Source organism: Toxorhynchites rutilus, chromosome 2, assembly GCF_029784135.1.
Source record: "Toxorhynchites rutilus septentrionalis strain SRP chromosome 2, ASM2978413v1, whole genome shotgun sequence".
Classification (NCBI taxonomy): Eukaryota; Metazoa; Arthropoda; class Insecta; order Diptera; family Culicidae; genus Toxorhynchites; species Toxorhynchites rutilus.
The window spans coordinates 332,169,088-332,193,569 of record NC_073745.1 but is presented as its reverse complement, the minus strand read 5'-3'; the positions used below and the strand labels follow the sequence as shown (position 1 = coordinate 332,193,569).

The 24,482-nt window shown below is 35.7% G+C and overlaps 2 protein-coding genes across 2 annotated transcripts in view; one reads left to right on the top strand and one right to left on the bottom strand.

Annotated features, from left to right (window-relative positions):
- Positions 1 to 24,482, top strand: part of LOC129764363 (bifunctional heparan sulfate N-deacetylase/N-sulfotransferase) — a 503,807-nt gene that overhangs the window by 205,880 nt on the left and 273,445 nt on the right. The window lies entirely within an intron of this gene.
- LOC129767107 (uncharacterized) overlaps positions 1 to 24,482 on the bottom strand; it is a 77,869-nt gene that overhangs the window by 18,828 nt on the left and 34,559 nt on the right. The window contains exons 3-5 of the mRNA XM_055767727.1: positions 13,302 to 13,537; positions 4,708 to 4,788; positions 4,284 to 4,402 (exon numbers count right to left, since the gene is read on the bottom strand). Coding sequence (XP_055623702.1) covers positions 4,284 to 4,402; positions 4,708 to 4,788; positions 13,302 to 13,537 — 436 coding nt within the window. The remainder of the gene's footprint in view (positions 1 to 4,283; positions 4,403 to 4,707; positions 4,789 to 13,301; positions 13,538 to 24,482) is intronic.

Below are 24,482 nucleotides of genomic sequence, written 5' to 3'. Positions count from 1 at the left end.
TAATCTGTTGACTGACTATCGGCTGGATTTTTTTTTGTCATTTTGCGGTTTTGGGCCCTTTTTTGACCGTTTATTATCCTTTTTTATTATGATGAGCAGTTTTTGCCTGTTATCGATAGTTGTATGACTTTTTGCTTATATACCGGATGATTTTTATGTCTGATTTTTGTTATAAGGAACAATTCGATTTATTTTTTTTGCGAGAACGTTTAATCTGAAAGACCCTGTACACAACTTTGTATACACACTCTATATACACAACACAAAATATTACATATTTACACATATTTTAGGGACAGTTTATTTTTATTTCAATGTTTTGTCTGTTCGTTTAATTTGTTCGTTCTTCCAAAATACGTTGCACGGATTTCGGATTCGGATTTTCCACATCTAGACAAATTCAAAAATATAAATTCAAATCACACATCCATATAAAACGGAACAGATCACTGAAGTAAGATGAGTATGATGATATATCAGTTATGTATGGTGTTTGTTCGTATGGTTTCCAACTATTCTCCTTATATCTGTTTATTAATATTTTCTTGTGCGATTTCAGACACTTAAAAACAAATAAAAGTAAATTTGTGTTTTGTGTGATAACATTGATTCGATGAACAGGAGCGTACAGGAGCGGAATGCACACGTCCGCAAATATTCGCTCTCCATATTGACGTATATTATCTTTGCACATATATCAGATAGTTTGTACTGTTTGGGATACAAAGTAGGTGTGTTTTTTTGTGTTTATATATTGGTTCCTACTCCATAAGTGTTATGTGTCTGTTTAATTGATGTTCAGAGATGCCAGATGATTTTTTTAAAATATTACTTACACGGAAAATCTGTAAATATTTTCACTTATTTTGCCATGTCTTTGCGGTAAGTCTGCAGAATGAAGTGCGTCACGATGTATCTATTCTTGTAGTTCGGAGGTGGTGGCTTGGTGGTGTGATGTAGTGTGGGACATTTCTGTGGTTCAAGAAGGAACTACAAAAGGTTTTTGCATTGTGTTGCACTGCCGAGCATCCACCGACGAAATATAGAAGGCGATGTGTAGTGTGGTGTTTCATTCTGGGGACTTACTGTAAAGACATGTCGTTCGTTCTTTTTCTATCGTGTGTTCGTGTTTATGTGTAGAATGGTTTCAGAAGCTCCTGAAGCACCACATGAGATTTTAGGATTCTTGTTTTGTCGAGAGGTCAATTGTTCGCATTTACATAATCACATCACTTACCGCAGTGAATCCTGATTTTTCTTAACCATTCCCACTAACAACTATCCCTTCCATGATAAACGCTAGGGAACCATGCTATAGAGGTGACCCTTCTGGCGAATATCATACTAACATTCCTTCCCTTCCCCTGGTGACTGTGAGGGTGTGGCCGGCGTCGTTATTGGCCATTTAAAGCTCGAATCATCGAAGATTGCACAACGAGAATGATTTGCTAGTCCCAAGCGTCATTCTGTGTGTTCTTTGTGCAATTTGGTTGGTTCAGGTCAATCACGGAGAGCAACTACGAATTGTACAGTCTACCCAACCTCAAGCTCAAGCTCAAAATATGATCCTCTATCACCTCCCGAATTGATTCGGATTTTTTTTATATGAGAAAGGTATTTTATGACTTTAATGGAGGACTCGATTATATGCAATGAAAGTAAATTCGAAACTGTATATAATCGCCCCGTATAAAAATGTTGTAACTCGCCGATGCATTAGTTGCTCGTTATTGAAGGTGGATAAGCACACAAATGGGTAGAACAAATATATGAAAAAATAGGAAGGCTTCCAATTTTTCGTTAATTCAAACCGTTTTCAGATTACGGAATCGAGATGTGTGAAGGGACCAATTTAGACTTTTCAATATATGTGATTATTTTTTTTTGTGGTATCGTATTAATTCATAAAATATAAACATAAAAATGTTTTAATGGCTCCTCGTTCAATAATTCTTCTAACAAACTTTTCTCAAACAAGACTTTTCATGTCTACAGCCTGACTATGAGTCTATGCACAAACACTGTTTGGAAAACAAATACTGTTTGGAAAAAGTAAATTTCTTTTTGAACAATCTAATATACAGCCATTCCAGGCGAAACCGATATAGGGGTTCCCAGATTTTCGTGAAAAGTGGAATTTTTTTTCTTTTTCGCAAAACGTTAGACTCTTTTTTTTTTAGTTTTCTTTTTTAAGATGACCATTCCCATTTTAGGGTGGTCCAAAAAATCTACATTTACCTCTTTTTTCCAAAACTGACTTTTTTCAAAAACTCATAACTTGTAAAAAATTGGATGTTGTTTTCATATACATTGATTGTATTTATTTTTTATAGTTTTCATGGTCTCGGGACCGAGGGCGCTTTATTTTTCTATATTTTTTCTTGAAAGCTGAGGTTTTTTTAAACAACATATCCAAAAATCAGAGCGATGTTTTTTTTTGTTTTGAGGTTATGATTTTTGAAAAGCTAACCGATGGTCCAAAAAATACAATTTTTCCCCTTTTTCCAATCAAAATTTCATAACTTTTGAACTACTGGACCGATTTAGATGAACGACATATCAAATTAAAGTCAATGAGTTATTCTTTTAAAAACTGAATTATGTTTTTTTTAAAATCAATTTTTGGAAAAAGGGTGAAAAAGTAGATTTTTTGGACCACCCTAAAATAGAAATGGTAACCCTAATAAAAAAATAAAGAAATACGGGTCTAATGTTTTGCGAAATATTCGTCTCTAAAATAGGTTACAGTTAATTGTAAACGTCCTTTTCGAGGCTAGGTGTTAATATGTTTCAAATAATTCTGAATTCATCCAGTTAACTGAGTTATAACGAACGTTGAACGATAACGATTAAAATTTTCTTCTAGAAATTTTGATGATACGAAATTTGGTTTGATTGTGTATGAAGTAATCTGTTTCACTACTCACAAAAGTACGAAATTTTGAATGGAATGATTTTGAAGCAAGCGTACAAGACAAATGTGATCTGTTCAGTAACGAATGCCTTCTGTTAATAGAACTTGCATCTTCTCAAATAAATATAGCATTCGGGTTGGCGGAGTTTTGGAAAATGTTACAGAATCTCTATTTACAACGCACAACTCAACAAATGATTCCAGTCTGCTAATAAGCTCACTTATCCCGTTCGAGCTTTGCGATCTTGGAAAAGCCTCAGCTCGTTAACGTCCACATGATGAATTGGTTCATAATCTTTAAGTCATATATAATTTGTCAAAACAACCTTTCATGCGAGGTTATTTTTTCTCTCGACCTGAAAAAAAAACGGAACGCAACATAAATGGACATCCTTTTGTGTGTATCTGTGCTTGTATGTGTAAATGTCTTCTCACAACCATTGTGTCCCTTTTGGTTGGTTGACCGGAAAGTGATTTTATCCATCGTCTGTTGCTATCGCCAACTCGTGTGGTCGATTTGGTAATTTTTTAGGACCTTGTCAGCTTGTCGGGTCGTCCGATAGCCAGACCAGGCGCTAGTGCTGCTACAACGCAGCAACTCGATGATTGATATTCTTTGCCTTTTTGCGACGAAACAGGCCTTCCAAGTTTCCGCCCCTCCCCCCATTCCGAAAGTGGGGAAGCGAAATTTGACCTAATCGCTATAATTGATGACTTTCTGGGCTTAGTCTGAGGACGCACGAGTGCGTGCCTGTGCCCTGGAATGCTTGGGTCGTGATGGGGTTGGACCGGTGGAGAATGCATTAATTCAAGCTTGCTCTCTTCTAACCACCCCCAATAGCTGGCTGTAAAATCCACTTACGAAAAGCAGCCGTTTTAATAAATCAATTTTATCGGAGAAAGCGGGAGGCACAAAGCAGCTTTTCCGAGGTCTAGAAGTCACACCAGCCGGAGCTCGGGGAGATTGATACCGAGTCCAATATTTCGCCCAACGGGATAGGTAGCGCTATAGGGTGGCAATAGCAGTCGATAAGTGGTTGTTCACGCGAGGGCGGCTGTGGGGCGAAGTTTCGGTGCGTGCGATTTACATGAAATGAAATACTGAGACTCCGGTATTTGAATTTCAGGAGGCTTTACCCGGTTGGCTGTGAATGCGATGGTTTGAAACATTAGCTTCCCGAAATTCGAGCACGACAACCACGTTCCCAGTCCCAGTATATCATCCAGAGTATCGAGGAACGGTTGTAGTTCAAAGGTTTTTACTCCATGCCGTTCGCAGAATGGACGCTGAACAACCGCCAACTGTACAGCGCTTTACGGGAGAGCAGAATCTCATCTTTGGTACCATAATTCAATATGATCAAAATACGCAAACACACATCACACGGTGCGGTGGTGGGGGCGTTGCAGGTAGCGCAGAGTTTTGGGGTGTAGATATATTGAAAGCTTCGGTGAGACACGAGCGGCCCAGAATGACCGTATCCGTGCCTGCAAGTTTGTAGCTCCGGTGCGTGCCGTTATTGAGATACGGCCGAGGGATTGAGCTCTGGACGTTTACCATAACATGCACGTCAATAATGGCGAAAATGTATAGGCTAGCGAATAACATGCAAATAAACACACGTACACGGCATCAGTTCGAAGCATGCTTTGCACCCGAATCCTTTAGCGCTGAGCCTGAGCCTGGGGAGAGAGGAGGAGCGAATTTGGGGGGATTCATAAATACAAGGGCTATTTGTCAGTGGTTTATGAGGGTGGTCGGACCACACACACGAGCCGGAGGCCCAACTGACCACACGATTTGGGATGGCTCGTTGAGTCGAACAAGTGCATAAATATCGGATCCGAGTGATGCTGCGTTGTGCTGTGCTGAGCTGTGCCCACGGACATATGTACATATGTACATGCTCTTTGGGGATGTGGGCGGAACGATCACGTTCATACTTCCGCATCCGAAGCCGGCGGTTGATTTGAAGGAAAAGGAAAGGCTCTGTTTGAGGTAATGGGGCATGTATAAAATGATAGCAATGTCCGGAAATGGGTGGTTTCAGAGGAGACACATAAGGCACTCGAGAATTTTTTGTCGAAAAATGCTGCAAATCCTACAATTATATTACATTCATAAATGCGAATGGTTGAAGAAAAGACGCATTTGTTGTTTTCATTCCAACATCATGTACCATCGAAATAGCTTTCATATTGCTGTCTACATGCTATTCTGCATTTTCTTAGCTTCATTTCGATTCTACATTAAATAATTGGCTTTTTTACTTTTAGGAATAAATTAATAACTTCAGTTAACGAAGTGGCAAACGAAAATGATAGTCAGCATCGCGTTCAGGAAAAAAATCCCATTGCTAACGAAATCGAGTTTTATGCGAAAACATTTCGAATCAATCGCAATCACGTTCCTTACGTTTGGTGGTTATTGAACTCTAAGCAGTACTCTCAATTGACAAGGTTTGCTAAAGTTTATCATTCAACTCTTTGCGGTAGAGTTCTCGAGTTCGGATTGAGCTGTGGTGAGAGATGGACGTGTGTGCTGCTTTCTCTGTCAGTGTTTTGTGCATATCGAGTTTTAGAACATCGAATGTGTAATTTGTGAGAAATCCGAATCTAGTGCAGTTTGCCATGTTAAAAAATGCTTATTGAAGTGATATTGAGTAGCACACATTGTTTCATCTTCGTTAATTGTTGATTGTTGCCCCTACACTAAAAGACAAATTTTCACTTCGGCCACTTTTTTACTGTTTAGTTAGTGCATATTTTTACGCGTGTTTGTCAGGGCCGTGAAGGATAGGCTTTTGAGCACAAATGTGAATTATTTGTTAAATAGGAGTTCGTGCCAAGGAATCAAAAACTGAACATTTAAGTTGGGTTTTTGTTCGCTGAAAATGATTCTGTTATGTGAAACTATTTTCATTCCCGGCGGACGGATTCATGTTCGTTCGTGTTCGTGTTGCTGGAAATGTGGATGTGTCTGTGTGAACTACTAAGTTGCATCGATGCAGGGCAGATGCAGCGAAATAAGGAAAATTACGTTTTTCTAGGAGACCTACTCACAAAGTACAGCCGTCTCTGTACTTAGATTGAGCAGTGATAGTATCACAGTATCAATATGGTTGAGACGTCGCATCTCAGCAGGACTATTAAGCTAAGCTATAGCATGCATTATTTATTATTCTTCTCTCCCTCTCTCCCACAGTATGTGGTTACTGCGTACATACAATTTTTTTTCATTAATTTGCACACGTGTTGTGTGTTACTCTTGTGATAACTGGGGGTGTCTGGTGTTTTGAATTGTTAATTGGAATGTACAGTATATCTTTACGTTATAATAGCCATTCGTCTCTCATGACGTGGTTTTGAATGCATGGCTGTGTAATGTATATGCGTATGATGTGTGCCTGTGCGCATTGCTGGAGATACAGTGCAGTTCCTCGTTAAGGAAGTCTTCCGATTTCAAACATAAATTCATGTGTCGTGCGGTTTTGAATCTCTCTCATATAAATGTGTATTGTGTAAACATTCTGTTTCGTACTTATTCTGTGTCAAATGTGCCATTTTATTGTTGCGTATACTAGCGTCCAGCGCTATAAATAAAGAGATTTCAGAGGCAGATCTTTTAGTTGTGGATTTCACAAAAATGGAAATTCATTTTTATTCATCACTCAATATATGTTTCTGTGGATACAACTTTGTTTTTTTGTTTTAATAGTTCTATAGGTCAATGCGAATCTTGTGCAGCATATAACAAAACAAGGATAGTGAACAGATAGTTTGTGTATACGAGTCGTCATCGTAGTGTACGCCATAATTATTTAACCCTTAAATTCTTTGATTCTTTTTGTTATTTTTTGTTCCCGAATTATTCAATTCTTGAACTTTTAAATTATTTAATAATTTAACTATTTAGTTATTTGATTCTACAATTATTCAATTCTTTAACTCTCCAGTTCTTTACAGTTTTTAAAGAAGTTTTCTATGACCTTTTCAGGTCAGGAAAAGTATCTATGTACTATGCACGATGAATAATGAAATGCATGACCGGTCCGATAAGAATGTATGTTTTCTTCAAATCTCATCTCGCCGCATAGTTGAGAGTTCACGTTTTTAGAATCACATCACTTACCGCAGTGAATCCTGATTTTTCTTAACCATTCCCACGAACAACTATCTCCTCCATGATAAACGCTAGGGAACCACGATATAGAGGCGACCCTTCTGGCCTTCGGGCGGCGAATATCATACTAACATTCCTTCCCTTCCCCTGGTGACTGTAAGGACGTGGCCGGCGTGGTTATTGACCATTTAAAGCACGAATCACCGAAAATTGTACAACGAGAATGATTTGCTAGTACCAAGCGTCATTCTGTGTGTTCTTTGTGCAATTTGGTTGGTTCAGGTCAATCACGGAGAGCAACTACGAATTGTAAAGTCTACCCAAGCTCAAGCTCAAGCTCAACTCTTTGCGGTAGGGTTCTCAGTGGAAGACTGTTCTCTGAAGCTGGCCTGGTATACGAAGCAAAGCGTAATCAATCGGTTAAAAAAAATGTATAATAAAAGTCATAGTGTTAATGGTTTAATGTTATGAGTTAATATTAATTTAATTTTGAAAAAAAAATGTTTATCTTGTGTTAATAACAAATTATTGATTTTTGTTAAATACCCGGCCGGCCGGATATCCGTTCAATAAATCAAATTCTTCATATAAACCGCATAGGATCTCCCACGACTGTAAACATTTTTCAGATTTAACTTCCTCAATTCTATTTCCGCATCCACTTTCAACGAATTTCATGCCAAATCGTCTTAGGAGTTGGTAGCATCATCTCAGATAACAGTGCAACGTTGTGGGTTTAAAGACATTGGTCATTTAAGCAACAAATCTTCAAAAAAGAATTGGACTGCGTTTCGTTTCGAAAAGAGTTTTTTTTAATAATTTTTTCACAAAAATGTATAACTTAAAAACCATAATACCGAAAAAATGCTGAGCAAAATATGAAACGCAGGTTTTTTTTTAAATTTTTCATAAAAAAAATGGAAATTGTAAGGGCTATTCATATATGTTTTTTGAAAATTAAGAAAAACTGTTTTTGAGAAAAATTAATTTCAATCTTTAAAATTTGTTTTTCAGTGTATTTTTAAATTTTCTTTCTCTGTTTTTTTATTAGAATTTAGTTTTTTACCTTTCATTATTTGACGAGTGTTTCCTAGGTCTTATAGTTTTTAAGGTATGATTTTCCGAAAAAATAATTGAATAAAACAAGTATCGAAAAAATCTAACTGAAAAATTATAAGACCTACACGATGTTTGTCAAAAAATTAAATGTATGAAATTCTTCGAATTTTGATTAAAAAAAATATCAAAAGAGATCTTTTAAAAAATTACTCTAAAAAAAGATAATTTAAAAATTGAAAATCAAAAACGCTTTTTTTTCTAACTGAATTGGATTAGTTGTATTTTTTTCAAAGAAAGCATGAAAAAGTTGTTGTTAGAGAAACTTTTTCCCTGTAAAAGTGCCCATCTTCCGATGTGTGAGTGACTTGTTGGAAATTGTAAGGGTTATTCATATATTTTTTTCAAGAATTGAGAATTAAAATGAAAAGAATTAAAATATGTTTTTGAGAAAAATGAATTTCAATGTATAAAATATTTTTTGTTTCAGTGTATTTTTTTCTATACTTTATATCAAGTTTAGACAATTTCCGACATTTTATTATTCGACCGATATCTTGAAGGTCTTATAATCTTGAGTTAGAATTTTTTTGAAATATTGTTGTTTTTTGAACTTTTTTTCGAAAAGTCTTAACTTAAAACTAGAAAATGTACGTCAAAATATAAAATTAAAAATACAATGAAAAAAAATTAAAAAATTGAAATTCATTTTTTCTCAAAACATTTTTTTAAATACTCCAAAAAAAATATACATTCCTTAAAATTTCCAACAAGTGACCCATACATCGGAAATGGGGCACTGTTACAGAGAAAGAGCGTAGCAACATCTTTCTCATGTTTCCTTTGAAAAATACTATTGATGTTTTATTCGTAACATTCTAGTGTATAAATTATCGCGACATATTCTGCAAACTTTTTTCTACACGTCAAGAGCATGTCTATGATATATTTTTTATGAAAATTTCTTACAATTTATCTTTGTAGGTTTTGTAGGAGTTATAAATTTTTGTGGGTTTTGAGTTATATTTTTTTTGTAAAAAAATAAGAAATTTTTTTTGGCCCTTTACAAAAAGTTGTGTAATATTTTTTTGAGATTTCAAGTATGCAAAGTTGCTTAAATTACCAATGTCTTTACACTCACAACGTTTTACTGCTATCTGAGATATTGCTGTCAATGACCAGTCGAGTTGGCATGAAATTCGTCCTTCTTCAATTGCGCTTCGCAAAAGATACTTCACATTTTATTCACATACTTGTTAGCGCCAGATCCCATTGTATTTAGAGTGTCGAGTCCAAAATACACTTGTACCGGTGCAAATTAGAACAGTTTTCTCAGATAAAATACAACAAACTTGAAGCAAAATGGGATCCGTTAATTTGATATTTTTTATTGGAAGGATACGAAAGTTGAGACCTTGTCTGGTAGAAATTTATGATATTCCGATGGAAACAGATCTCATGAAGTTTTCAAACCAATCTACTCAAGGATGTTGCGTCCCCACGATAGATAATCATGCTTTCTACGATGTACATGCCACTCAAATTAGCTTTAACGTGTGTCATTCAATAATTTCAACAAAAGTCTCAGGACATCCAGATGGTTCGGGTAACAATAATTTTAAATGTGACAATTTCATGAAAAGAAAAAGATCTGAAGGAAAAAATCTGCTCTATCATTACTATATTTACTCCTTTTTGAAAAAAACGTTTTTATTTTTTTTATTTCGTCCTTAGGGTTCGTAAGTCAGAATTAGAATTGTCCAAAATTTCGTTTTATTGCCAATATGCCCATTTTCAAAATTTTTAGCTTTTAAACTACTCAACTGATTCACGGTTTCCCGGATTTTTATGTAAAAAAATGTCGGCTTTCCGAAAATCATATAAAAAACAAGAGTGTCTTTGGTTTTGAACATCTCAAAAACCATACAAAAACGTTCTTTATAAATAAAAATAAATATTCTTTATAAATCTAAATAAAAATTTGCTCTATATTTACTCCTTTTTGAAAAAAAATTTTTTTTATGTTTTTATTTCGTCCTTAGAGTTAGTCAGAATTAGGGTTGTCTAAAAATCAGTTTTTTGCCAATATGCCCATTTTCAAAATTTGTAGCTTTTACATCCGTGGCGGAGTGGTTAGCATCTCACATTATCATGCCGGGTGTTCGGGTTCGATTCTCGTTCTGGCCGGGGAATTTTTCGTCAGAGAAATTTCCTTCGACTTGCACTGTGGTCACGCGTATTCTAGAGCTTGCCCCTCGGAATACATTCAAGGCGTGTTATTTGGATTAAGAAATCTCAAATAAGTATTAATAAATGACGCTAGTTAATGCATACGTTGAGACGGCAAAAGTTCCACAGGGAACGTTAACGCCAAATTTCGTCTACAAGTGGAGATTCACATTTTTTTTCGTAAAAAATCATTGTTATACTTTTTATTTGTTGAAAAAAAAACAAAAACGGTCAGGCGGTTTGAAAATTCCTATTTTATAAAAAATTAGTATATTTTTCAAAATCAGCATAGAAACGTGAAAAGATTATATATCTCAAAAACGAAAAAAAAGGGTTCCTGTTATTTTGACATTATTTTCAAAAAAAGTATCATCTTTCTAAAAGTTCTGAAAAATGTAATAATAATCTGTCAATAAGCGGTTGAGCTGTTCAAACGATACGAATTTTTCAAATTTTCAAATTTGGCATAGTTGCAAAACAAACGATTTTTCAGACCACCCTAATTTTGAAGAATGCACCCTTAAGGCGAAATGTGAATAAAAAGTATTCACCATTTTTCGTAAAAAAGTGAATTTTTTGGTACATCTTTTTTTTTAAATGGAAATACATATTCTAGAATTATTTTCCAAACACTGACAATGTCAACACAAGTCTTGAAGCTGGAAGACAGTACCTGAATTTTGATTGATGATTAGGATTGTAGGGTTGGTCCTATGTGTGATCCGGAATAAGCATCTCATTTTTGGATTTTTGGAATTAGTCTTAAACTTCACTTTTTGGAAGAAGGGTTCGTTACTATGAACTCGTAGCGTTTTTGGCAGTTTTTGAAAGCGGACATGGCATTCGCAGTTTTTTCTATGGCTTTTCCTTGTATGGTCTCACCGTACAGTGATAAATTAAAATGGAAAGAATCCGCCAATGACAATCGCGAATAAGAATGAAAATGATAACATTTGGGATGACGTCATATTTTAGTGATCTTTTCAAGGTTTTTCGTGTTATTTTTCTTGTGATTCTGATTTCATAAACACATGGGATGTGCTTTGAGTGACAAATGTAAAGGTATAGATGTAATTGTACAAAATTGGTGGATAACTCCTCCGCTGTTGAGAACCAGAGCAGAAGGTTCAAAGCTCCTAAGGAGGATGGTTGCAACAGCTGTTATTCATGGCTATTTTGCAAAGAAAGAAATCGATAAACTCCTAACCACCAGAAGGACGTGACCGGCATCGTTATTGACTATATAAGCTCGATTCACCGAAACTTGCACAATGATAAGGATTTGCGACTCCCAAACGTCACTCAGTGTGTTCTTTGTGCAATTTCACTACTTCAGGTCAATCACGGAGAGCAACTACTAAGTGTACAGTCTACCCAAGCTCAAGCTCACCACCACTTTTGCGAAGCATGTCCAGTCACACGTCAATTACTCGTTCGAAATGCAAATGCAGAAGAAGGAAAGAAGGAAAATTTTGCAACGTAAGCTCCACCTTTGAACCGGGTAGAATATGAAAGAAAATTTCACTTGTGACCAGACTGATGAGCAGTTGATCCGTGCGGGAGCTTCTAAGGACTCTGGAATTTTAGAAACATTTTCTATTGGCTTATCCCCTTAGTATCACCAATTATTTTGAACGTTAATAATTTGGAAAATTATTTTTACTTGAAAAAGCAGTATAGCATGTAAAGTTTTGACAGATAAGCAAGACTTATTATTTTTTTGTGAACTTTAGATATGCATTGATGAAAAAATGTTTTAATTCACAGATAGTGTGTATCAGATCACATTTCATTGCTGAATGAAATATAAGATAAGTATGCCTCTTTGTTGTGGTGGAGGAGAGCAGCCATACGACCACGAAGGGTTAAAATAAACCCCTCAATAATGGTTTGAATTTAGCCACAATTAATTCACATACTTCCCATCAATATTCTAATGTTGTAATTTTGCCTCGTCTCCGATTATTCGGCTTATTTCATCAGTTTAAAAATAAATAATTTGACCTCAAAATGCCACCAGCAAACATCACATCACTTAATAAGAAAGTCACCACAGAATTTCATGTGTTTTTTTTTTTCATCAACTCATTCGGGGTGATTAATATGATATATTCACCGTATATGGCACGTATCTGAACCACTGGAAGCGGTTGGAGTAACCGCATGAAAATTAATTCCTTCTCGCGTGAAATATGAGTCACTTCATCGAGTGACAGATTTTTCTGGGCGGACAATTTCAAAAAGGCTGGAACATGTAGCCACATTCGCTTCAATATACAAATTTTCCATCCATTATCGGAGGGTCGATATTGCAAGAACGTGCTCTCCAACTATATGTGCGGTTGTGTTGCCCGATTTTTTTACCAGATCTGCATTTTTACGGCCTCATTGTTCGATTCGCTCATTCGTCATATTTTATTTGGGTTGAATTTTAATTAAAATAACACATGTTGTTAAATGGATGACGACTCTCTCATTCTCCATCACTCATGATGATGCTTTTCGAAGGTGAGATGGGTTTTCTGGTTTGAGGGCAGGAAACCCCAATTAGAGAATTTTTCCGCGGGGAAATTGTCGAACGTCGGTTAAATTGCATAACAGCCCTTCGAAAGGCTAAATGTAATAATCTGAGTGCGCTCTAGCGCACGCCAAACCCTCCAAAATTTTAGCATACGCGAGCTTATGATGCACATGATGCATTGAATGGTAATCCCACACAAAACTTACGATGCACTTTGGCCGAGAGAAAAAAATAAACAGAATGCGAGCGAAAACGAAACGCCCGACCGAGTAGACAAGCAAATCCTGTTCTATATTCTATTAAAATTTATATTGTGAAAATAGAAAGCGAGTAGCAGCAGCAGCAGTGGTTTGTGGCATTGCTTTGCCGCCGCCTAACTCTCAACCATTTCCGGTGTTGACGGTGCGGGTTGCGGGAGAATCGGAGAAGCGGCAGAGGCCATGCAAACATTTTCCCACTTCGCGTAGACATAATCTTCTTAACTCCTCTTTCTCCTCCACGGGAGCCGTCAAAGGACGTGTTGCGCGGGGTGGCAGTGTTCCAAAATACGGCAATGGCTTGGCACTTGTCGGTCGCAATAAATATGGCTAAAAAATTGTCGCAATTTTCGCATCCTAATTCAAGTGACAAACACAGCGGCGGTGGCGGCGGCGGCAGCACATCGTATCCGGTTTTGCCTATGTTGCTGCCGCCGCTGCAATAAATTTGTTTGCAGTGCATCTCAAGTCTGAGCAGATTAAGGCGATTTTTTTTGCACCTAGTCGTTGAGATTATTTTGGGGTTGAGTTTGGGCGCGCAGACACAATATGAACACTTTGTTGCTGGAACAGATTGGTATGCGACTCATGATACGAATTGGATAATTTGTATACAACATTCCAAGAGAGGAACAAGTTATGTGATGAATTCTTGAAAATAAAGAAGGAATGCTACCCTCTATGCGAAGGCTTTTGAAGAGAAGGATGCAATGGAATGTCGAACGTTTACCGACATTTTACTTTTTCTTTATTATAAGTTGTCCTCCGACAATATTGTTGAAAATTTTAAAGGTAATACAAATTCAATTAAATGTGAAAATGTATAAATCATACAACATTATTTCAAAGTAATGTAGTATATAAATATGAATTTTTCTTCCTATTCCTATTCCTAATAATGATGCTTCAGTTTTTCCAAAATCATCCAGCCTTATATGCGTATATGCTTATATTAAGTACCCTTATTATCATATAGGGATGGGGAAAAAGAAATGTCGTATTTCTGATTGAAATTTGACGCTTTATTTAACATACTTAAAATTATCCAATTTACGTCAAATATGCGCCGTTTTGTTCGCAAACTTGTTGCCATTTAGAAGGCAACTTCATTTTCGTACGGGATAATGAAGTATACAATAAAATAGCAGACCCAGTCAACTCTGCCCCACCTAGATAATTTTGACGTAGGACTACATCTTTTAGTAAGGGTGCCAAATCAGAAAACAGGTCACGTTTTTATAAAATAAAGTTAATAGTATTAACTTTTTTCGCTACAAATGAATTCGGATAATTTGCATATCACTCGAATTGAAAATTCTCTAAGATTTGTTCAATATGCTATCTATTACCCCTGCTGCCGGTAACAAGCCAATAATTCAATCGTTTCTACCCGCTTTCAACCTATTTAGTACAAATAACCCACCCGCGATTTGAAGTCCCAGTCTCAATAAATTTGGCGAGCTGACAACATTCCTTCCTAATGATGATATCACTCAGATACACACATAGCTCGATACGAAGAAATAATGAAAGATACTGCGAACCAAGCACAAGCGAAGCACAAAACGGGTGTTATTATTGTCCGAATAACGGTGCTGCATGCCAAACAGTGAGTGTGAATTCCAAATTAGTTGATAATATTTGCACTTTGGTTTTTCTTTTAGTGTTTCTTTTGCAATTACCAAAAGGACAAATAGTTTACATACGGGAAGTTTTTGTGCCAGCGCGAATATGGAAGAGTATCAGTAATTTTGGAATCTGAGCATACACTGCACATATGGAAGTATGCCCGCAAAAATTTGTACTAAAACGTTGATTCTTAAATTTCAACTGTTACAATTTCGTCGACAATAATTTCGTAGTTCTACGTCGTCAATGCGGTCTTGGACGACACCCTTCGATGTTTTTTTTCGAAATTTTCTCCCGATTTTTCGAATTTTTAAGTTTTTCAAGTTTTCAAAAGTTTGAGGTATTATTTTTTTTTATTTTAAATTCCTAGAAGTTCTGATTTTTGAAATCCATTAATTTTGTTTTTGATTTTTGGAATTTTCAATTTTTTAAGTTTTAAATTTTGGAATCTCGAGATTTGGGAAATTCGCAATTTTTCAAAGTTTCAATTTTTCGAATGTTAAATGTTAAGTATTTTCAACTTTGTCCGTTTTTGGAGTTTTAAAATTTTGGGATTTTTCAAATAAAACAAGAATTTTCAGTTTCAGCATTTTGCTTTTATTTGACAAATTTTTGAATTTTAATATTTTGGGATTGTCAATTTTCCGATTTTTTTATTTCCTGGAATTTTAAATTTTTGGGACTATTTTTCAAGCTTAAATTTTTTCCATGTCTTGAATTTTCCCTTTTTTAAATTATTTTGTTGTGTTTTAAATTTCAATCTAATATATTGAAGGCTCAATTCCTTAAAATTGTCAATTTCTTGAGTTCTAGTTTTTCAATTTTTTTTCAAATAACTCTTTTAATTGTTCTGAATTGTATTTTTTTAATCTTAAGTCGTTTTGGTTTTTTTAAATTTTCGTTTTTATTGAGGTTTCTGATGTTTGACTTTTCACGTTTTCAACGTTTCAATTTTATAAAATTTATTTTAAATTTAAATTTTCACTTTAATTTTTTGATTTAAAATGTAAATGTAAATTGTAATTTTTTTGAAATAGCAGTTTTTGATTTTCGGAATTTTCAACTATTTTAAAAAATTTCGGAGTTTTCAAGCTTAAGAATTTTTATGTTTTTCGATATTTTAATGCTTTGAATCTTCAAATTTTTCAAATTTGGAATTTTCAATTTTTTGAGTTTTCAATTTTTATCAATTAATTTTAGGAACTTCCCATGTTTTTACTATTAACTTCTTGAATTTCCACCAATGTCTTGAGTTTTACTATTTTTAATGCACTTTTTTTAATTTTTCATTAGAATTTCAAATCTGTTTAAGTGAATTTTCTTCTTCTTCTTCTTCAATGGCACTAACGTTCCTAGAGGAACTTCGCCGTCTCAACGTAGTATTACTTGCGTCATTTTTATTAGTACTTAGTTGAGATTTCTATGCCAAGTAACACGCCTTGAATGCATTCTGAGTGGCAAGCTCTAGAATACGCGTGATCACAGTGCAAGTCGGAGGAAATTTCTTTGACGAAAAATTCCCCCGACCAGAACGGGAATCGAACCCGAACACCCGGCATGTTAGTTATGACGCTAACCACTCGGCCAAGGGAGCACAAGTGAATATTGGATTTCTTTATTCTTGGAATTCGTAACACATACGTCAAATCGAATCGAAATCGATTTTATTTTAGCATTCTAATACACGAACACAACGATTAATAGAATCAGAAAAGTATATACAGTCAACTCTCCCTAACTCAATATCCAAGGGACCATCGAGTTAGGGAGGTATCGAGATACAGAACATTTTTTCATATTTTTTTTTATGCCACAAATTGCAAATATATGATGTTAGGGTAAGTGTCCCAATATTAGGGCCTAAAAATATGACCCAATTAGGAATAAACCAATTATGGTACATGGGGTTTACTATAATTGGTACCATTGCGTATACAGGATATTACTATAATTGATTTGTTTTTGTGCATTAGTACATTTACCCTTATATGTACTAATGCGCATGTACTATTATACATTCTTTTCTCAAATTTTAATATAAATTTAAAATACATAGGATGTTTGTTTAGTAGGCCAATTTTATTGTAAAAAGGAATTGGAAATGGAAAAGGAACTAGGTTAACAAAGAAAATATTAATTATGTATGTAATTCAAACTAAATTGTAACGATCACGCAGGAACTGTTCAATCGCAAAGAAATGTTCAAATAGTTTCACGGGAACATTTTCAGTTGATTGCAATATTTCGGACATATTCTTTAGGTTCGATTTAACGTTCGAAGGTGTAATTTCAAAACAATCAGCTGAAACTTCCTGAACCTCCTCTAACTCCATAGGACTACTATTTTCAACGTTTTTTTCAGCTTCTTCAACACTTTCCAGTATATCGGTATCAGTCATTAGATCACAGCAAATCACGTTTTGATCCATTTCGCAATATTCATCAAATGACGATGAACAATCGAATGGTACTGCACTGTCGACAGCAGCAAGCTCACGACGCATTAATTCTGCCAGCGGAATATCATCATCATCATTTATGGAAAATCCGGATTTCCTGAAGCAATTTTGAACAGTCTCAGATTTAACCTTGTTTATCCAAGAGCGTGAAAGTAATTCAATTGCATCCAATACCGATATATCTGAAGGATCCTAGAGTATATTTGAATACAGTATGAGTGCTGAATAAAGGGTGTGTCACATCAAATTGCATCACGGAAAAACCGCTGTAGAAATTCGCCCAGTAGACCGATCCTTTTGAAAATTTTAGACAGTAAAATAAAAACTATTAAACAACTTTTGGCATTTTCTTTTTAATCATACTTCGAGCCCAAGCCCGTATGCTCGCACCTTCCTCTTTACCCCGTCCATAAGGTTCTGTACAACGTCAGGTTGTAGTTTTTTTTGAACAGAAATCCATTTTCTCTTGAAGTCCGCCTCCGATTTGACAACTTTTGGGTTCTTCCGGAGGGCCTGCTTCATAATCGCCCAATATTTCTCTATTGGGCGAAGTTCCGGCGCGTTGGGCGGGTTCATTTCCTTTGGCACGAAGGTGACCTCGTTGGCTTCGTACCACTCCAACATGTCCTTTGAATAGTGGCACGAAGCGAGATCCGGCTAGAAGATGGTCGGGCCCTCGTGCTGCTTCAATAGTGGTAGTAAGCGCTTCTGTAGGCACTCCTTAAGGTAAACCTGCCCGTTTACCGTGCCGGTCATCACGAAGGGGGCGCTCCGCTTTCCGCAAGAGCAGATCGCTTGCCACACCATGTACTTTTTGGCAAACTTGGATAGTTTCTGCTTGCGAATCTCCTCCGGAACGCTGAATTTGTCCTCTGCGGAGAAGAACAACAGGCCCGGCAGCTGACGAAAGTCCACTTTGACGTAGGTTTCGTCGTCCATTACCAGGCAATGCGGCTTCGTCAGCATTTCGGTGTACAGCTTCCGGGCTCGCGTCTTCCCCACCATGTTTTGCCTTTCGTCGCGGTTAGGAGCCTTCTGAACCTTGTATGTACGCAGGCTGCTTGGTCCGCTGGACGAATGAACTTGACAAATTCAGCTTATTGGCGACATCCCGGACCGAACTTCTCGGATCACGTCTAAACTGCTTAACTACGCGCTTGTGATCTTTTTCACTGACGGAGCATCCATTTTTGCCGTTCTTCACCTTCCGGTCGATGGTTAGGTTCCCGAAGTATCGTTTTAGTACTCTGCTGACCGTGGATTGGACGATTCCCAGCATCTTACCGATGTCCCGATGTGACAACTCCGGATTCTCGAAATGAGTGTACAAGATTAATTCACGACGCTCTTTTTCGTTCGACGACATTTTTCCAAATTTAAGAAAAATTGACAGTGAAGCATGGCCAACGTGATCTATACACTCTTATCTGATTATAAAACCAAAGCTGAAGATATAATTCCTAAAAATTAAATTTCTACAGCGTTTTTTCCGTGATGCAATTTGATGTGACACACCCTTTAACATGAATGTAAAAAGGAAAAAATACCGTTGTATCCTCCATTTCTAGCAGTCTTCGTTTTACTAATTCATGGCGATAATACTGTTTCAGGTTCTTGATTATGCCCAAGTCCAGCGGCTGAACTACTGAAGTGATGTAGAGGAAAAAACTGCAAATTTATCGATTTAAGCTTTGGTTGGAGAGATTTTGGGTGCGCTGTACAATTATCAACGAACATGACCACCTTTGAGGAAAAAGAGATATAAGTATGATACATTCCCATTACACATAATTCCCGAATCAATACCTTTCTATTTTCTTTGGAAAATCTTTCGTCAAGTTGCATAATCCATTTCTCAAAAAGAATAGAGGTCATCCAGGCCTTGGTGTTACTCTCGTATATCACTGGTAATGATTTCTTCTTTTTGAAACACCGTGGGTTTTTACTCTTTCCAATGACCAGCAATGGTAGTTTATCGCTTCCGTCCATGTTGGTTGCACACATGACTGTCAGACGTTGTTTCGAATATTTTCCTCCGTGGCAAGTTTCTGATCGAAATGCAAATGTTTTGTCTGGCAAAAATTTGTAGGAAAGTCCTGTTTCGTCTGCATTGTAGATATCACGTGCATCATACTCGGCGATTATACTGAGTAGGGTTTGCGAAATCCAGTTGTCCGTTACACTGAGATCTACACTGGCACTCTCGCCACATAGCTTCCGAAATGTCATCTTTTGCCGTTTTAAAAATTTACTTATCCATCCAGAACTTCCTTTAAAATTGGGAATTCCCAGTTTCTGTGCAAATTCGCAAGCCTTCTCCCGAAGAATAGAACCTGAGAAAGGTAAATTATTCTCTCTGGCTTGATTGACAAAAATTTCCATTGACCGTTTCAGCTTCTCGTTCCCAACCAACCTTATACGCTTTTTGTCCACATTCAATTTTCCCATCCGATGCCATTTTTCCTTTTGCTTGAATAGTGTTGACACCGTACTTTGTGCAATACTGAAATTCTTTGCAACTTCAGACACCTTTCGCCCATACTTTTCGACCTGCTCGATGATGCTCAAACGTTGCGCTATGGTTAGCGTTTTAATCGTTCGCTTGAAAGGTTTTCCCTGGTTTTCCATACTTGAAAAAAAAAATCCTTGATAATACGAACACTTCGTCTTCACTTTCAAGAGCAATTGAAATGACAGCTAGAAACGCACAAAAACAAGTACGCGAAAATCAATCGAGTTAGCGAGGTAAAAATCCATGGAAAAATGAAACAAAGCCCATCGAGTAAGAGAGGCATCGAGTAAGGGAGGTATCGAGTTAGGGAGAGAAGAATGCATGTAAAATCAAAGGTGCCATGAAATTCATCGAGTTAGGGAAAATATCGAGTTACAGAACATCGAGTAAGGGATAGTTGACTGTATCTCCATTACAGAGATGGATTTTTTTTTCTAAATATTGAGTGATGTCTTTTATTTGTTAGAAATATATATCAGCTAAATGTTTTTTATGAAAGGTTGTATCACTTAAGGAATCGTAAATCACTTAAGCGGCCAAGATTTTATTTTTGTTTCGCTGTTTGTATGCTATTTCCGACAAATGTAAAATGTAAAATGGAAAATAAAAAAATTGTAAATCGAAAATCGAGATTCGCAAATGGGAAAAGGGAAGTGGAAACTTGAAGAAGAGAAATAGGAATAGAAATAGAATAAACTAGAGTCGCTTTTTACGCGGGGATACGTGACGCGTGAAAAACCGCATATAATAAAACCGCGTAAATTCCAAAAATCGCGTAAAAATAAACTTCGTGAATTCCAAAATGCAACCCGTATTCTAAAAAATTGATCAACTGATTTTTTTGCATGCTACAATCTTTATATCTGTTTCTCCTTTTATTTCTCAGCCACTTATCAGTGATACAATACAAACCTATTTCGTCAAAAGTTACATTGATTAGCACATAAAAACTATCTACACTGAAGTCACTTCTTACACGGTTGATTCGTGCCGCGTCAAGTCCGAAATCCGCCCAAAAATATTCCGAAATCTGCGTGATAAACCGCATTAATTCCCAAATGCGCATAAAAAAACCGCGCAAATTCCTTAAACCGCACAATAAAGCCGCATAAAAAGCGACTTCAGTGTTGTTATACTGCCATTCCATGCCAAACCGATATAGTGGTTCTCAGATTTTCGTGAAAAGTCATAATTTTATTCTTCATTACAAAACATTAAACCTGATTTTTTTTATTTTTCCGTTAGGGTGACCATTTCCATTTTAGGGTGGTTCGAAAAAATCAATTATTTCCACTTTTTCTCAAAAATGACTTTTTTTAAATTCATAACTTTTGAACCTCATTTTCTTCAATTTGATATGTCGATCATCTAAATCGATTCAGTGATTCAAAAGTTATGATTTTTTGAAAAAAAATCATTTTTGGGAAAAAGTTGAAAAAAATGATTTTTCGGGCCACCCTAAAAATGGAAATGGGCACCATAACAAAAAAATGCGGGTCCAATGTGTTGCGATAAAGAACAAAATTACCACTTTTGACGAAAATCTGAGAACCACAATATCGTTTTGGCATGGAATGGCTGCATACGTTTAGGAGTCCTATTTTATTCCTATCGCTTATACGATTTTTGTTGTAAATGAGCTGTTATGCATTGAAATTTTTTAGTGCTATTTGAAAAGCTGTAACTTTGTTATAAATTAACACATCGATGTAAAATATGCTTCATTTCAAACTACAAGTCTGGATGTTTCCTTTGTATTGTTTGTTTGTTTTTTTTATCTTGATGCGTAGTGTACAAAAATATGCAATAGGGAGACAATATTAGCTTTTCCATGGCTGCTCCAGCTTAATAAGTATAATCCTAACATGATCAATAGCAATTCCTGTAAAACTAATTATTCACGTTCATTTCATTCATAACACGATATTTTATTACAGATTAAATTTCGATTGCACTAAAAATAACTCTTTTCACTGCAATTATAAATAATTCAAGAAAAAATAAAGAATGCACAGAAAATCGATATACAGTAAAATCTGTTTTTGTGCGGTTTTTTTGTGCGAAATTTTTGTTGAGCGATTTTCTGTTCTTATGCGTTTTTTTTGTGCGGTGTATGAAAAGAAGCATATTTGACGAAGTTATCGTTCATTTAATTTTTTTATGTTTTATAAGCGTTTCAGTGCGAAAAAAGCATATTTGCGTCTCAATTATCCACTTCTGAAATCATTCCTCCCCTCTCATCAAATGCTCTAAGTTTTTTATAAGTTTTTGCATGATATGATTTCTAACAGTAACACGTTTCGACATGCAACTAAAAGCACAAAACAGCCACGCGCCAAAGGCAAAGCAAGCTGCTGGTGAAGTTTTGCACGATTTTTTTATGCGACTGTTTTTGTGCGGTTCTTATTCCCCGCACAAAAAAAGGTTTGCCTGTATAGTTTTGAAAATTTGAAAAAATATACTGTATTGCATAATTTTACATTGATTCGTCTGCCCGTTAGGTGGCTTTGACCATTGCACAATGGTCCAGGAGATGTATTTCTAATCTAGATTCGAATCTAGAAATTTGAAAAAAATCAATTTTTTTTTCATATTTCTGTAGTTTAGGCATTCAAGAATAAACCCTAGAAAGGGATTATCGGAAGTCCTATTATTCACCGAGTTAGAGCCATTTTGGTGATGCGATATTTAACCTGCAACGGCCACTTCAAACGCGTTTTTCTCGAAACTGGTTTTTTGAAACTGGCGTACACGATATCTCAAGTTCTACTGAACCGATTCATGTCGTATTTATATGGATACAATCTACAGGCATCTCTCTATCTATCTTAAAAAATAATATTTTTTAAATTTTACTATAGACGTAAAACGTAAGAAAAAACGTTTTAAACCGCATTTTGTTTTTCAAACGGCCGCCATTTTGTCAAAAAAGATGTTTTTGACTTGTCCGAGGTTCATGCGATAGCGGCATCTTTACTGATTCAGTGTACGCCATGGCACAACTTTTTTTTAACCCTATCACTTCATCAGCTCATAGCTATCCTCGTTATGAATATTTTTTCTCTGTACAATTTTTGTTTTTTTTTTGTTAAAAGATAGATGAACAAATAATGATATAATGGATAGTAGAACATTCTTTCTTTTATTTTTACTGAGCTCGGAGAAACGTCCAAAATTCGTGTCTCTACACTAGAATACCCCTTAAGTGGAAATTAGCATTTAGAGCTCGACAGTTATTGTCTGGACAAAAACTATCTTCGACAAAGTTGTTACATGTTTGTGTTATCAAAATTAGGGTGACCAAAATTGTCGATGAAATAAAAAAATCTAACTTTCTTATCTTCATAGATATATGTAAACATAGTTCAACAATGTTATAGTCCCAGTTATTTGGGACACCTTTGTAGATCTAAGTTTTTTTCTATCACTTGAAATAACCGATATAGCACCTTTTTTCTAAATTACGTTAGGGTCACCATGAAAAAAACTGTTTTTTTGCTTTTTTTCTATTCCAAGTTATACATACAAACTGTCTTCGAAGGACGTTTAGAACTTACTAATACAAACATTTGGCGATGCAGAACTTGTCAATATATCAACTTCACTCGAAGTTATTGATATTTCTTCCCAAAAAACACGCTCTTTTCGTTTGATTGTCATTCTTTCTGGGGCAAGCACATAAAATGTTTGTTGACGGAATTTGAAAGAACAAATTTCACTCCATATAATATGTGATTTTCAAAACTATGTTATTTTTTGTGTATGAGTAAATAAAAATTGAAGTCATGAGTTTTTGGGTAAAAAAACATCGATAACTTTGAGTAGGACTAAGTTATTGAGTTCTGCATCGCAAAATATTGGTATTGATTAGCTCTAAAAGTCGTACGAAGACAATGTTGATGTAGGATTTTAAATATAAAAGCTAGAGTGAGGAAACCCGTTTTTTTCATGGTTACCCTAATGCATCTTAGATAGAAAGCGCCAAAAACAAGGTTTTTTTTGCTTAACTTTTGTATTTCAAATTCTACATCAAAATTGTCTTCGTACGACTTTTAGAGCTTATCAATACTAATATTTTGCGATGCAAACTTGTCAATATCTTAATCCTACTCAAAGTTATTGATCTTTTTTTACCCAAAAACTCATGATTTCAATGTTGATTGATTGGTTGGTAAAAAAGGTTGTGCCATGGCGTACATAATTCCTAAACAAAAAGAATCAAACAGATTTTGAATCAACAAAGATGCTGCTATCGCATTAGCCTCGGACAATTGAAAAACTTTTTTTTTTTTGACAAAATGGCGGACATTTGAAAAAAAAAAGCTTTTTTGCACGTTTTTATAACAATTTGATTTTTTTCAAATAATATAATATATACTTTATTGGTTCATGCGATAGAAAGATGTGTTAAGATTTTTTCTTATTTTTCACATTTTTTTTACATTTTACAGCAGGGCCCGAAATCTTCGACGGTGAAAAATGAAGACCGACTCTACTTCCAGTAGCTCCGCTTCGGCTAGAGCTGCTTCGGCAGTCACCGCCAACTAAAAAATGACTTGACTAGAAAATGAATTGACTAGCGTTGACTAGCGAAAATGACTGGTGAACTAGTCCGGTCAGTGGTTATTTTAACTGACTCTACTAATGAATACAAATCTGCCTCTTCATTCAACTGACTTCAATCCACATTTCCATCTCCCCCTGATACTAATTTTGTACCCTCATACGCACGTCCATATGAAGAGGAACGAAAACTTGACTCCTGATGCAAAAAAGTAGTGA